At 38.1% G+C, this 16,293-nt stretch overlaps 1 protein-coding gene across 2 annotated transcripts in view; it reads left to right on the top strand.

The window, feature by feature from the left end:
* Nucleotides 1–16,293, top strand: part of ddah1 (dimethylarginine dimethylaminohydrolase 1) — an 80,248-nt gene that overhangs the window by 46,294 nt on the left and 17,661 nt on the right. For both annotated transcript variants that reach the window (XM_077584032.1, XM_077584034.1), the window contains exons 2-3: nucleotides 11,711–11,810; nucleotides 13,241–13,314. In XM_077584032.1, the coding sequence (XP_077440158.1) occupies nucleotides 11,711–11,810; nucleotides 13,241–13,314 (174 nt within the window). The remainder of the gene's footprint in view (nucleotides 1–11,710; nucleotides 11,811–13,240; nucleotides 13,315–16,293) is intronic.

Here is a 16,293-nt window from a genome sequence, read left to right on the forward strand (position 1 = left end):
GACAGTATTTGAACGGTAAGGAACTGAGGTACGTAAAATGGTGAACCACTTTAAAAAATAAATAATTTATATATATTTATATATATATATTAATATAGAACAATAATAACTCGCACACACAAAACCCCCCCATACCTCGCTATCGACTTGAAAGCAGTCTACCAGTTGCAGTTTCACAGTGCACTCCGCTTCCCATTTGCCCGACAGTGAAAAACAGAAATTTTCATGAATTTGTAAAACCCGTCTAGATGCCTGGAAAGGATGTAAAGAAGTGGACATGTCCGGGCAAAAGCAGATGTTTGAACACCCTAATCCTCTTTGATAGATAAATTGAATAGTAGAGGTGTCAGTCGCTAATTTTTTTTAATCATAGTTAATCGCATTACTTCAATAATTAACTTGTGATTAATCGCAAATTAATCACACATTTTATATCTCAATTTATAATAAAGTGTACAATATTTTTCTTCAAATTTTTCACACTTTTTTAACATAAAAGTGGGAAGAAATGTTAACCTAATAAAAATTTGGTTGCATTTTTTTGCCATTGATTCAGTAATTTCATAACAATTAATATAAAAAAATCAAAAATGAAAAATAGGTACTATACTGTAAAAAATCAAAAACGTGTGACATTGATTTGTATTGGTCATTTTTCTGTCACTACATCGCATAATTGCGTTTTTATGGTTATTTTTCTTTTCATATTAAAAGATAATTTTTAACATGAAGTAACTTGTGTGAAATTCTGCACATTTTAAAAACTGTAAAGCATAACTTGACCCCAGTTCACACAAATATATGCATTGTTATTTAATTTATTACTGCTAAATTGTGTTACAGTGACTCCTTTGCATAACGTTGAATGCTTTTATTTTTTTAAGTTCAATATGGATGCGCATTATAAAATGACGTAACTTTACTGGAAACAAACCATAATCGTTGTGTTCTTTTCATATTAAGAGCTAATCTAATTTTTAACATGAAGTAACTTGCGAACTTCTGCACATTTTTAAAATGGTAAAATACAACTTGACGCCAGTCCCTACATGAATACATAGATTATTATTTAATTTATTACTGCTAAATTTGTTATGGTGAGTCCTTTTTATGATGCTGCAAGCGATCCAAGATGCACAACTATGTGTTACACTTAAGAGCTATTTTCTGGAGTTGCTGAAGAAAATATGCCTCACATCTAAAGATCAAGTGGCTTGGAGTCACTCCATTTGACAAGCGTCCATTCGGGCTCTCACAGGAGTTTGAGAGTGCCCATGGACACATCTTGGAGAGCTTGAGCAACCTAGCTCAACTTAGCCTATTGCGGTCTTTCAAAGCAGAGACCCGGCGGTAGTGCTACACAGTCCAAACATTCTGCCACTTAAACATTGTGTATTGTAGCTCCAGTGCGGTACAGTACATTTCCATTGGGTAATTTTGACATGGACGTTTCTGCTGCGTCATGACTGGAATTGCCTTCAGTAGAGGCATTCCAAATAAGGGACAGACGTTAATCGAGCGTTAAAAAAATTGGTACCTTTAAAAGCACTTCAAATTAACGAGATATTAACGCGATAATTCTCTCTTAGTAAATAGTAGGGGTGTGAATTGCCTAGTACCTGGCGATTCGATTCGTAACACGATTCATAGGTCACGATTCAATACCGATTAATCCCGATACATCCATCCATCCATTTTCTTGGCCGCTTTTCCTCACAAGGGTCGCGGGGGTGCTGGAGCCTATCCCAGCTGGCTTCGGGCAGTAGGCGGGGTACACCCTGAACTGGTTGCCAGCCAATCCCGATACAAATCTATAAATTGATTATTGAGATTTTTTTTTACTCAAATTTAGAAAATACTAATCAGTAAACGCGTACATGTACACTGTAAGATTTGTATGAAAATGTATTTATCTGAAAATTCAGGCTGAGCCACTGCATTTAACAAACAGGTTGCAGTCTGTTTAATATCTGAACAGCTCTGAAATAAAATATTAAGACTTAATGTTCCATTAATATAACATTCTTCCATGCTTAATGTGTGAATCCTAACCCTAATTAAGACGTTTTGTTGAATATTCCCATAAAAAATGTATGTCTAAAAATCGATTCAGCCGCATACCGAATCGATTCGAGAATTGCGCGCTGTAATATCGCGATATATTGCTGAATCGATTTTTTCTAACACCCCTAGTAAATAGTAAATGGTACTTCATTTAAAAGGCCCTCAAAGTGCTTTACATTCGACTACACATTCACCTACTGATGACGCAGCATCAGGAGCAACTTGGGTTCAGTATCTTGCTCAAGCATACTTCATAGTCATGGTCACAACCATTTAATCAGCAAGTCTTTGTTTTTTTTGGTCATAAATATGTTTTATTTTTATTTTTTTACCAAAAAGGGAAAAGATGAAACTTTTTCTGGTGAAAGAATGTTGGTTTGTCAGTGCTTATAATGCCACAGAATACTAGTAATACTAATACAGACTTGAAAATGCTCTAAAATGGCTTGCAGTATATAATATATACATATAATATATAATCTGTCTGTGAATGAGTTAACAGTCCTGCACGACTTTAATTAATGTAGTGGCTTGAGCCTTAGAACATCGATGAAATACAGTCATTGTTTTTCTTTTTAAAGGCAAAAATGGTTTATTTATTCGGAATGTTGAGCCAACTGATCAGTTAAAAAAAAAACTTTCGATATTGATAAGAGAGTGGAATAGTGAAGATTCTCCATACAAGTAGACTTAGTATGAAAAGTGACTGATTCATGACAAGCAGCGTTTTTGCTTTAGTTGTACTGTGCATTGTATCATTAGACACTCAGACATTCTCCCACCAAGTGTTTTTTTCCCCCATAAATCACAAACGCTGGGAGAAAAAAAGTGGCAGATTGAAAAGATTCGTCCTCATAAGGTATGTTTTATGAAACAAAGCAAACACAGCAGTTTAATTAGTTTCAGTTTATTTTGAGAACACCAAACTGAAAATGAGAAATCAGTTGGAGACGGTATTAGACTATCGGTTAAGCCTGTATCCCACTGAGGGGTGAACGTTTGTGAGTATTTGCAATAATAGTGAATGTTGATTTCTTGGGTTTGTTCAAGGTCGCAAACGTTCCCCAGACGTTCACCGACAGTTTGTGTGTGTGTGTGTGTGTGTGTGTGTGTGTGTGTGTGTGTGTGTGTGGGGGGGGGGGGGGGGGGGGTATTCGCAAGGAAATTCTTTCGACCATTAAAGCTGTTGGTGAACATCTGCCGAACATCTTTGCAGTCTTGAATGAACCTTGACAAAAAATCAATATCCGCTAACCTTGCAAACACTCGCAAACGTTTGCTGCCCAGTGAGATACGGGCTAAATCCACAATTGTGTCATTATGTTCCCCCAGCACATACTGATGCTCCACACAATTGCACAAGCTCCTGTGACAGTACATTCAAAACTGATGACTCTTGTCGCAACATACTCCTTGAACTTTGAACTTCAAGGCACATTTTACTGGAGATGTGTGGTCCCATGTCTTTCAATCCATACACCGTATAGCGTGTAATGTTTCACGCTTGTGTTTCCCTTGAGGGAAAAATAGAATGGAGCAAGATCACAGATATGCACCTTCTAAATATTGGACAACCTTGCTTAGGCTGTGTTTGATAAAATGGTATTTGCTTAGTATATTGTAGGAATGCAGTACAGCAGTTAGCACAGTCAAATCATAGCAACAACTTCAAACTTGGCTTTTGAATCCTTTGAATGGAAATAAGTGAGCATCTGTCAGTCCTGTAGTGTTCAGTTGTAACCCGCTTCTCACCCAAAATCAGCCAGGATACACTCCATCTACCCCCTTGGACTTTCATAGGATAGGTAGGTGCTACTCAGAAGCACCGGTATAAACAGACATGTAACCCCTTGGAATATTTCATACTTTGCCATTTGTCGCATTGCTTGCGTCAACTAGAGCCTTTTGTCATTGGAGTAGCACAGGCAAACATGGGGGCTTTTATGATCATCTTTGAAACCAGCATTCATTACAAGATTCCAACTAGTCTGAAATGTTTTCTACAAGTATGTCTAAGTCTAATCAATATACTGTAGGTCAAAGGAACATCAGGCAAATGTCCGTCTAACAAATACAATTCTAGTGTGGTATTCCCAGAGCAGTAACATTTGATAAGAAGAATGTTAGACATCTATTATAATGAAGCAAGGCAGAACTAAATGAGGTAGATGGGTTTATTGTCGTTTCCTCCCTGTTTGGATTAAGAGGCCCAGTCTATAAGATAAAACCCAACAAATAGAGGATCCGAGCTGGCTGGAGAGATCCCTTCCAACAGAACCCCCGGCCTTCTAGTATTTTCCAACACTTTTTGCCTGCAGCTTTTTGGGGTCGTCACGTCGAGCAGTAGTAGTTGTGATTGGACAGAGCTCTTTATTTACTCAAACAGACTTCTATTTCTGTTTATTTTTGTAGTGCTCGACCATGTTTGGATGTCTGAATAAGACTGTGACCGGTGTGTTACTCCACACTTGGTAATAAACTAGTTCGGCGAGGTACAGGTATTTGATTTAGAAAACCAGCAAAAAGCTAAGGTTAGACAACAATACTATTACATTTCATTACACAATGAAAGTCAAAAATATTGTTTCTGTAGCAAACTGATTAGATTCCAGTTATCATAATATTGAGTTTGAGTTCACCTCCTGCAAGAAAAATATAACAAGCTGAAAAGAAAATGTTTTTTTTTTTGCTTCATCACTGGGAAAGAATTTGAAATCAAGGAACGATTTTAGTTCTCTTTTGCAAGTGTGCTTCTTTTCCTCAATTTAACAATTCCTTTGATTTCAGATGATATAGCTGATAACTGACATAGACTGCAGCAACATCAACCAAAAATGCATTGCATTCCATTGTCTCAAAAACCAATCAGTGAAAATTAAAAATGATGACACCATTCTTTGGTTTTCTATATCGACTATAGATTTGCATCAATTAAATTTAATTTCTAATAGAGTAAATAAAGACAGAACATAAACAATTTTAAAGTGTTTGTTTGTCTAATTTTACAACTGTCATTTCCTCTTTGCACCCATCTATCTGTCTATTCATCCATCCATCCATTAATTCCATCCATCCAGCTAGCTTGTGCAATTTAGCATTTTTTCCTGCAGTACATATTATCTTTGACTGCAAATTTGCAGTTATCTTTTTTATAATTTTCTGTCAAGGCTAAAGCTTTTCATTGTTGGCTTTGCTACTTTGTCACAGATACTTTCTTCTTCAATGACTGTAAATGTGTTCAAGGACCATAGTCTTGAATATTCCTCCTTGCAGTCTTTATATAATAGGAGTCCCAAATGAAAGGAATCTGACAGTACAGCGTGTTCGGCTAAAATGGCTTCTTTACTGAGCAGGCTGCCAAATTCTTGTGGTCGTTGTGGATATGAGGGTCTCCAGTCCTGCAACTGTTAACTGTGCTTGGGTTCATATTGACCTACTTCTCAACATTTATGTAATGCTGTGAAGGAAGGTGGTGGTGTTGCGTGATGGGTGGGTGTCATTGCTTGGTTAACCACAGGTATTTTCCTACATGCGCCAAGGATTTGTTTGGATTAGGCAAGGGCATGCCATGGAGGGTCTGTTTTTGTATGCTACTAAATGAGTGGTTGGCATTTCAGACTTAGGTTCATGTGACAGGGTACTTTTTCTTTCAGTGTTTTTTTAAACTGGGCAAAATGTGCATTTAGCCTATTCCTAATTCGCTATGATGAATAGGAGCCAATTTCAATACAATATTTAGATCCAAATCAAAATTTTCATCAATACTTTAACATTACAGTGGTACCTTGGCTCACAAACTTAATTGGTTCCCACAGAGAGTATGTGAGCCGAAAAGTTTGTCTTCCAAACAAGTATTTCCCATAGGAAACCATTGAAATGAGAATAATCCGTTCCCAGGTCCCCATAAAACATAATTTTCTACTAAAAAAGCCTTAAAACTACACAAAATATACCTTAATTTATGTATAATAAATGTGCTAATGTATTGTAATTAAAGAAATACACTGTACTGTATAATAAAGTGTTTTTATTTGCAAAACTTGCAACTTGCCTTTGTGATGGTACAGTAGTTGAAGGCTTGATGGAATGGAGTGGGAGGAGGAGGGAGGGAGGGAGTTACTGTTTGGAAGGAGAGTCCTCCGGTGTGGCTTCTCTTCTTTGCTTCTTAGGAGACTCTTTATCCTTGTTGCTGACTAAAAACATCTTAATTGACACCTGTTGCTTTCTGAGTTGTAAGGTCTTACGAAACTGAGGCATCACATTATCATTCATCATGTTGATGATTCTCATAGCCACAGTCTTTTCTGAATGGTACTGTTCGATAAAAGCCTGCACATCACTCCACTTAGTTAACATGGTCTTGATGCTCTCACTTGATGCTGCAGCCATCTCCTCCTACTCGTCCTCACATGACAACTCCTGAATGGCTTCCTTCTGCTTGTCCTCTTGAAGGCGAATCAAATCCTCTGTGTTAAGGACCTCATTATGAACTTCCAGGTTGCCTCTTGATGATATCCGAGTGAAGTTGCCGTGCTTTCTCGGCGATAATACCCGGGACGCTAAGTCACACAAACGCACACCTCGTTCGTGTTTTTCGATGATCTCCTTCTTCTGCTCGACCGTAATTTTCTTTAATGTCTTCTTAGGCTTAACACTAGTCTGTGGTGGGGTCTTTTTCGGTCCCATGATAGCAAAAGTACACTCCAAAATGGTCCAAAATGTCTACCAAACACAAACCACGTCCGCACTCAAAGAAAGGGGGTGACGAACTGGGACGCCGTGAGCGTGCGTCAGCTTCTCGTGATTTCTCGTGTCGCGTGATTTGGTTCGTCCGCCGAAAACTAGTTCGTCAGCTGAGACTATATGCTCGCGAATTTAATGTTCGTGAGGCGAAAAGTTCGTGAGCTGAACCGTTCGTGAGCCGAGGTACCACTGTATAATCAGATTTCGATATTTTAACATTTTATGCAAAATCAGTGATGGGCTAACATGTCTTAATTGATCGTGCAGATAGATAATTACATCCTTGATCTGCTCCACAAAATAATTCATCACATGTTTAATTAATGTTTATCTGCATTTTTTAAAGATTTTTTTTTTCTCCATGCATATTTCAATTGATGTCAAACGCGCGTTTTCGCTATTCGTCGGCCGGGAGAGTCCCTATCCCCCCTAATGGTGGTAGTAAATATAAATGTTTTTTAAATAGATATATTGTTCCACCTTCTGTCAAGGAGGGGAAGCTTGGGAACCCAAACGCGGGAAGACAAGGCGAGGAGGCAGAGGCCCAATCAAAAAAATAATTTAATTTCTATGAAAAAAGGCGATCTTCCAAATTACAAGATAAAACAAATCATAAAACAAAACATGAACCAAAACATGGGAGGGAGCAACAAGGAAAAACCGAGCAGCATGACATGGGCCAATGACATGGGCCAATGACATGGGCCAATGACATGGGCCAATGACATGGGCCAATGACATGGGCCAATGACATGGGCCAATGACATGGAAAAACAATGAACCCACACAGACAGAGGGGAGACAGCAGACTAAATACACAAACACTAATGACACAACAAGACACACCTGGGCAAGACACTGGGCAAGTGGCTGAGGGCACTGATTGGATAACACGAGGAAGGGCAGGATCACACTTAACAAGACAAGGAAGACACACAAGGAAAACAGAATCTAAACATGACACCTTCTGATCGAATCTGTGATATTTTTTTTCAAACTCGGTCATTGGTGATCGTGATCGGTAGAGGGTGACATTGGAATGCATTTTTGCTCTTGCCCCATACCACTGTCTCATTCCCGGATCATAGTAGAAAAAAAAGAAAGAAAGAAAAATCTTGTCCTGTCCCACTCCTGGTAAAAAATGACTCCTGTCCCATCCTGCTCCCATTCAGATGGTCTCCAACTCTGTCCCGCTCCCATTTTGGAGGTCAGCTACAAACAAACTAACAAAAAATTGATTGGTCCGAGTTTTTTTTTCCTGCTGGATAATCTCTTTCCCGTCTGTTTTTGTGAATGTTTTATTCTTGCCTGTCCCAATCCTGTAATTAAAGGGATTCCCGAAAAAATGTCAGTCTCTCGTGATTGGCCGAAAAATCCTGATTGTGTAAGGCCTAATTACAATATATATACTGTACTAATAACTCGTAAACTCACATTTATTACTGAAAGATTCAGCCCACTGATTTATGTCACTTGACATGTTAATGACAGATTAAACACTACACAGGAAACCTGCTGCAGAAAAGACTAAGACAAATCTTTCTGCTCTCCTCTAGATAGGCTAGGATGAATGCTGTTGTTCTTGCAGACAGACGGCCCTTTTTAGCAAAATGTGATATCCACAGGTACCAGGGGAGCAAGAATGTGTAGGAAGGGTTCATAAAAATCCCAAATAAAAGGCTGCTTCTTTTTTAGTCCATCTGCCTTGTACTGAGCTGGAATGGCAGGAATGTGGCCTTCAAACCAACTGGTCTGAATAGTCCTTAATGAATTTTAAAAGTCCGAAAAGGCCTTTTTCATTTAAATCAGGGTGCAGGCTAACCTTGTGTTGCCTAGCCAAGCTCTCAGAAGAAAAAGGAGGAGACAGAATGGGTTTACGGCGGGGACAAGGAGAGGCCTGTAAAATGAGTTGGCACCCAGGAAGTTGGAGCTATTGGGTGTATCTCACATTGAGAGATAATCGGCCTGCTGCTTGGGGTGCCAGTTGGAGCATGTGACGCGGCCACAAAAGATGAGAGAGTATGGGGAATGTGATAGACAGGAATAAACAAGGAGAGTCTGAGAATGGAGGTGTGAGAGAAAAAACAAGGCTTTCCCTTGGGAAATATTAAAATAGCAGTTGCAAAATGTTTAATTTACTGTGGTGAATGGATTGTGGTGGCTGAAAAAAAACAATGAATGTAAATGCTAAACACTAAAAGCCAATGCTAAACACCAGTGACATCTCGTTTCTCTGTTTTTGTACCTCCAAAAGCGGACATGGAAAATATGCATTTTGACAATACTATGAGGTTAAGTGGAATAGAAAATGTATATAATATAAGAATTGTGTAGTCCTTTAAAAAAGTATTGAAAGGCACACTGTAATAAAGGTTCATATTTTGTTTTGGCACTAAATGTCTTCAATTTCAAGTTCAATTTGTGGGCTCGGTTTAGGGGTGCAGCTATTAACCGGTTTTACGATTGCAGTCCGTCAGTTTAAACTCACGTGCGGTGCAAAATGTGCCATGCGGCTTAGTTCATAGCTCTTCTGTTTCCACACGTCCCATTTAGAGTGCGCACAACAACACAGGGCTCAGCCTTACTGGATAGGCCATCGGCCACGACTTTTGAAGCCGTCTTGGGACTCCCAAAAAACGTATCTCCTACCCAGTCAAAACTGACCGCTGATAATGTGATCATGCTCACATTCCTGCACTATAATTTGAACTAAAAGTATGGTAAAGTGTAATTTGACCCTGATAGAGACAGAGGCTCTGCAGAGTGTGTTTGTCAGAAGGGAACTGTTTCACTGTTAAGCGTGTTATTTATGTTTCAAGTGACAGCTACCTTATAGCCTGGCAAGCCACACCCACTTTCTTGAAAAAAAAGAGGGTCTGGACAAGCGTCCATAGACAGCGATTCGGCAAAGCCGCGAGTGAGTCTGGATTTCCAGGCTAGCTACTTTATATTTTGTTATTCAGTTATTTATTTTCACTTTGTTAAAATAAACCTAAAGTGTTATAGCCAATTTGAGCTTTTCAAGTTCTGAAACGATATTTAATTGTTTTACTTATTTGTGTACTGTATTTGTTTTTGAAAGGCAGAAACTTAAAAAATATATATATATATTTCCAGTTATTTATTGTTGTTAAATATAAGCATTTTTAAAGAATGCTGATGTGGTAGTTTTTTTTTTTAATGTCTGTAAGACTAACCGTAAAACCCTGTTTTTTTTCTCAGACTATAATCATACACCAAAATCTGAAACCGTTGCACCCCTACCGGCGTGGAGACTCAAGTGTTCTTGAGTACATCCACAGAGCAGACAGTGCAGATACAATTTTGGATTCACATGGGGCTAAAAAAATCATTTGTCTCTTATCACCTCCAATGATGTCAGGCGAAATGTCTGGTAGCTTCGCCAAAGGAAACCAAAGTGCCATCTAGTAGATTTTTTGGTGTGCATACTGTACTACTAATGCAATGCCAAAGGAATAATACACCTATTGATTTAGATGGCTGGTGCCACACCATGTCAAGGAAAATATGTATCATCTATCAAAGTACTGAAACCATAATAATTATTTTCTGAAACCAACTACTCTTGTGGCTTTCTTTCGTAAAAATGTATGCTTCGTAATTACATGGAAACATGTGCATATTCACTTTTGTATTGTTATTTGGAAAGTGGATGGCAGTCTACCTGTATGACTTAATGCTGTAGCCTTGCATAAATAAGTGGAAGCAGAAACATTGTGTTGGCCAAGAAGCACAATGAACAGGCTGAGGTCATAATGAGATAGGGCTTGTGGAAACACTGATGCTCTCACTAACATGCCTGGCCTTGGAAACTACTCCTGTAGGACCCCCCTCACACCCCCACTCCAAATCAGGACAGTAAAATCACACTGGGCGGTCAGGCAGGAGAGTAGATCAGCCATGGAGCAGCCAAACAAAGACCTGCTCGCCTCAAGGTCTGAGTTCAAGTAGAGGACACGCAGCTACACTGGCTTTTCAGAATGCATTTCACAATATACTCTGATATGCTTCTTCTCATCGTCATCTTTTTCCTATAAATATGAGAGAGAGAGAGAGAGAGAGAGAGAGAGAGAGAGAGAGAGAGAGAGAGAGAGAGAGAGAGAGAGAGAGAGAGAGAGAGAGAGAGAGAGAGTGTGTTGGGTCTGATATTACAGATCCCCTTAGTTACTGACCGTGCACCAAGGAAAAAGGAGGCAGAAGCTGTTGCTTTGTTTTATTGCAACCGCGGCTGGGAGAGGAGAGGAGGCGCGAGACCTTAACTCACGCTCGGCTCCGTCCGACTCTCTTTGTCCTCCCCCGGCCACCTCGTCGCTTTTATTACAGTTAAGTTTCAGTTTCGTTTCATACGTCATGGAAAAATACAAAACATTAGAGAAAGTTGAGCGGCGCCTCTAAACGACAGTTGATAATATAAAAACATAAAAATATATACAGGATATTCTTTAAAATACACATAATGTTAAGACTACTGTTTTAAGCAACTTCACAGAGAGAGAGAGAAAATAAGTTGAGGGCATTTGAAGTTAGAGTTGATGATGTTTTATCTGGAATCAACACTTTATAATCTGTAAAACATACTTATAAAATGACATAATTTCATGGCTCATTACAATGATGTCATCGCAAAAAAAAAGGATTTCTTTCATAGCATCTGGTCCCACAGGAACCAACATGCTGTTAAGTAATCCAGCAAAAGCTTCAGAATGATTTTCTTCATCCTGTTTACGCATTGTTGATTGGAACAAAACTGTTTAATGGTAACCCTGAAGATAACAAATGTTGTTTTCTTGAAGGGTTTCACAGTTAGATGACTCTTCCATTGATATGTTGATATCAGTACTGTTGATTTATGTGATGTTGGTTTGTGTCCTTGTTTATCCAGACTGAGGCAATGAAAGGTGCCTTGAAGGATCTCAATCTTAACATTGTGGAAATGACTGATGAGAATGCCACGCTGGATGGAGGAGATGTCCTTTTCACAGGTAAATGAAATATCCTTAATCTCTGATGCAATCATATTATTCATCAGGCCCAAGATGCCTTTTCATTGACATCATTACGTTCTCATGTTAATTAGCAATGTGTGTGTGTGTGTGCGTGCATGTGTGTGTGTTCTTGTATGTGCTATCTTGTAAGGCCCAATGTTCCAGGTTTTTACTATCATTGTGGGGACCACAGGTGCTTTGTGGGGACATTTTGGTCGGTCCTCACAACTCAAGACCTCTTTTTCAGGATCTAGACTTGGTTTTAGAGTTTAGGTTTGAATTGGGTTTTGGTTGGGGTTAGGGTTAGTATTAGGCAATCAGGTATAAGGTTAAGGTTAGGATAAGAGGCTATAAAATGCATTATGTTAATGGGATGTCCCCACTAGGAATTATGTGCTAGAGTGCGTGTGTGTGTGATGATTTGAGTCTGTATTTAGGTTTTTCTAAAAGACACACACTGTGATCTCAGTGACCCTGTACCGGCACACTAAGCAAATTTCCCCTGAATTTAATCTGCAATGAAAACATGACATATCTTGCCACATGGTAAAATCAATTAACGTGAATTTGAATTTTATCAGGAGTGTTTTACTTATCTGGCAACCTTTAAATCCACTGATGAAGACTTGGAATCAAGAGTATAGTCGTATATTAGATTTTGTCTCGGTTTCATGGTTAAAATGTGGGTCAATGTCTTTACCACAATGAAGCCTACTTAGCGTACTTAATTGGGTTTCTAAACAATAGCGTTGTGCTGTTATTTCAGTGTTTCACATGGCACGGCTCAAAGATCTTTGTTGGCATGGCCCCAGCTAATGACAGATAAAGACTCAGCGATCATACTGGTAGCCAATCCCTGGGTTCTTTTGTCCTCTGTTGGCCGCATTTTGCTGTGGCGACTACAGTGTTCATTTAATGGAGTTCAAAGCAGTATTTTGTCGGTTTTGTTTTTGTTTCACAGAATTTTTCAGATTCTTGCGCACTAAATCATTGGGACACCAGGTCATCATAAACCACAGAAATGAAAAAAGGCAGAAAACCTGAAGTCGGTTGAAGTTTGCACCCATGCTTCCTACCAGTTTTGTCCAAAAGAGGATTTCTGAGGTTGGAGTTTTCTGATATTGATTAAGAGATTTGGATCACAGTTAGGGTGGTCTTGAGATCAAGTTGTTCCACACCAAACTATTACGGGTATGCCTTTATTGAATTTGCTGGTTGCACTGGGTCAAAGTCATTTTGGAAAGAGATCGAAGTAGCAACCAAGTTGCAAGTATACGTTTCTCACAAAATGTTTTAGGATGATGGAGAATTAAGGTTAAGGGGTGAAGTGTAACCCCTGATTGCTCTTTTAAACTGAGAGGGGTTTCTGAAGATTGAGAATAATATTTTTTTGAGCCTCGCTGATCTTTCACTGTTTATCTCTGCAGGTCGAGAGTTCTTTGTTGGCCTTTCCAAACGGACCAATCAAAGAGGAGCAGAGATCCTCGCTGATGCCTTCAAGGTGAGATAAAGTGCTGCACGGAATTGAGCAAATTATTAAAACAATAACATATGCAACCAAGGATCATAAGTTAAGAAAGTATAATCATCTGATTTGACCTAAGATCTCCATATGCTGTAACAACACCTGGTGCCTTCATCCACTTTTTTTTTAAAGTAGTTAATAATTTAGCACATTTCATAGACACAAGGCAATGCTATACATGTTGATAGATCTACTTTAAAAGTCAGACTTGAGACCATAGGGCCCTATTTTCATGCCCAGCACAAGTCTAGCGCGAATCACAGTCTAACATTGCACATGGGCTTAGTTTTATTACTTTTGGTATTTTGCTCGACTAGCGCAGCTATAATAGGGTGTCTTGTGCCGATGTGGGATGAAACGCTGCTGACACCCAGCCAATCGAAGCGGCTCCCCTCTGTCCCATTAAAATCAAGGTGGTGTAAGTGCACACAATGCTTGACATTGCAGAAACAGAATTGACTTTCTGGCGTCCGTGTATGAGATTAGTGCATGCAAAGAGCATTTATACTGGTAAACTGCAAGATCTACCCTTGTGGATGATGCAGTCGGCCGCGTATATGGGGTGAGCAAATGGAGACTGCCTTACATCCCCAATCATGCGTTTGTGACATGATAATGTTAATAATTTGTTCAATTATTTAATTGTGGGAATGCTTCAACATTCAGAATTTTAATATGGTTAAAAGTAAAAAATAATAATAAAAAAAAGTTGATTTATCATATAAAGGCCCTTTAAATAGAACATTTGTTGTTGTTGTTTGCTGTTAGGGAGGTAGGGTGGAAGGAATCAAAACATAGATTGAAAATGTATATGTTGTGTATTTTTTTTAATTAGTAAAAAAAAAAAAAATGTGCAGCTTCATGAGTAATTAAATCACTGCACCCAAAAACCTAAAATTATATTTAGAATATTAACATGCTCCCACAGAGGTATTTATACGTTTTTTTAAAAAAAAGTTTTTTAATGCTTGATGCAGCCTCTGAACTGAAGAGAATGGTTAAAGCAATGCTAGTTCTTACAAAAACGGCCAGCAGGTGGCATCAGAGTAGAAGAGATCAACCAGGGCCATGTTGAAAACAAGCTGAGTTACCCACATCTCTAACCAGAATTGTGAATAATGATGAAACTTAGCTATATTCTAATGCTAATTGCTGCAAAACGGAAACAGAGAGAAATATGCTTTTTTTTCCTGATGAAAATAGAGGTTCTAATCTTTCTTTTGTTAGGTTCCATTTTCTTATAGCAATAGAACACAATATTGTATTCAATTCAATATATAATATAATCTTTGGGCCTTGCAAAATTAGTCAAAATCCAGTAAAACAGCCGGGAGCGAATGGGGTGCTTTAGTGAAAATGGCTGGGAGTGAATGAGTTAATAAAGCTTTGTTGAACAGATTGTTCCATAATATCAATTTAGAAATGTTTGTCTTCAAATAACATAAATTTTGATATATATTTTTTTAATTAGGTTTTCACTGTTAGAAGAGATTGTCACCAAAACAAATAAAAAAAAAACCCATTACATTACACAGGAGAAAATATGTTAAACCATTAGTCCTCATAGACTATATGACAGCATCATCGGGTTATTCATCTTGTTTAAAAAAAAAAATAAAAATCATCCCATTTACCTGTCTTGCCTTCTAATTCAATTTCCCCTTCCATCAATCTCTGCCTCTGTCCATTCCTTTTTGTCCCTTTACTGTTCAACATCCATTATGTCCTTCATCCAGCCATGCACGACTGCTTCTCTCACTTTCCCGCAATCGTCACTCAACTACAATCTGCTCATGTTGAAATCTTAATCTCTGTCTTCAAGCAAATTCATCATATTGGCAGTAATTGAAGCAAAATGTTAGTCATGCAGTGATGCAACATTAATGAATGGAAATAGCAGTTTCTCAGATAAGGAATTTTCCATGCTGTGATAAGTGATTGATGCTGCTTTGAGGTGCTTATGTCATTTGTAATAAACAATTCTACCTCTTCTATCCCATAATGCTGCTGATTAAGTGTATTAAAAATTTAAACTCTCAATACATCCATATTCCATACCACTTATCCTGTCCACCAGGCTCAATACTGGGACACTAAAAGCTATCCTAGCTGAGTGAATGACAGAATGCTTGTCAATCATAGGACTGAGACATGGAATCAGACAACCATTCAAAATCACCAATTTGGAGCCTTGTATTAACCTAGTTGGGCTGCATCAAACCATCTAAGAAAATAGATCAGTATAAAACAAAACAGAAAACATAACAAAAGGATAGAATGCATTCAAATTTTGTTGAATAAACTGCCTTCTAATTCTTACATACTTACAAGAACTACTGTACAGTATGTCGCCATCCTTTGCAATATACTTGAATGTATAAATTAGAAATTCATAACTCATAACTTGCTATACATTCTTTATTTAATTATCTTATTATCGCTTTAGACTTATTGTACTGTTCTTGCCTTTATATACCCAAACTAAGTTCCACACAAAAATGCCCATGAAAGCCAACAGAATTGAAGTCGCATGAGATACGCTTAAGTTTAGTTTAAAGTTGTTTTTTTCTGCAACTTTGTTTTTTTATTTTCTATTATTATATCTAGTTGTTTTAATCCCCCAAATAGAAACAACTTTGAACATTTAAACTTTAGAGGTTAGAGGAGCGATTAGCTAACATACACACATCAGTCATTCTACAGTATACGCCTAAATAAAGTTTAAACTCCCCTATAAATATGCAGGTTTTAACATTAAAAGGTTCTGTCTTACAGCATATCTGACAGACAGTCCTGAGACTTTTAAAAGCTTTTATTAATCAATTTGGGAGGAGGGAGGCATTCCTTAAGGCCAGTATATCAATGGATTGGAAAGAAAAAAAAGCACTTAGCAGATGATGCTATAGTTGTGCAAGTATAGAAAAAATGGTTTAAATCACCATTACAATATGGAAC

This window comes from Vanacampus margaritifer, chromosome 13 (assembly GCF_051991255.1).
Source record: "Vanacampus margaritifer isolate UIUO_Vmar chromosome 13, RoL_Vmar_1.0, whole genome shotgun sequence".
Lineage (NCBI taxonomy): Eukaryota > Metazoa > Chordata > Actinopteri > Syngnathiformes > Syngnathidae > Vanacampus > Vanacampus margaritifer.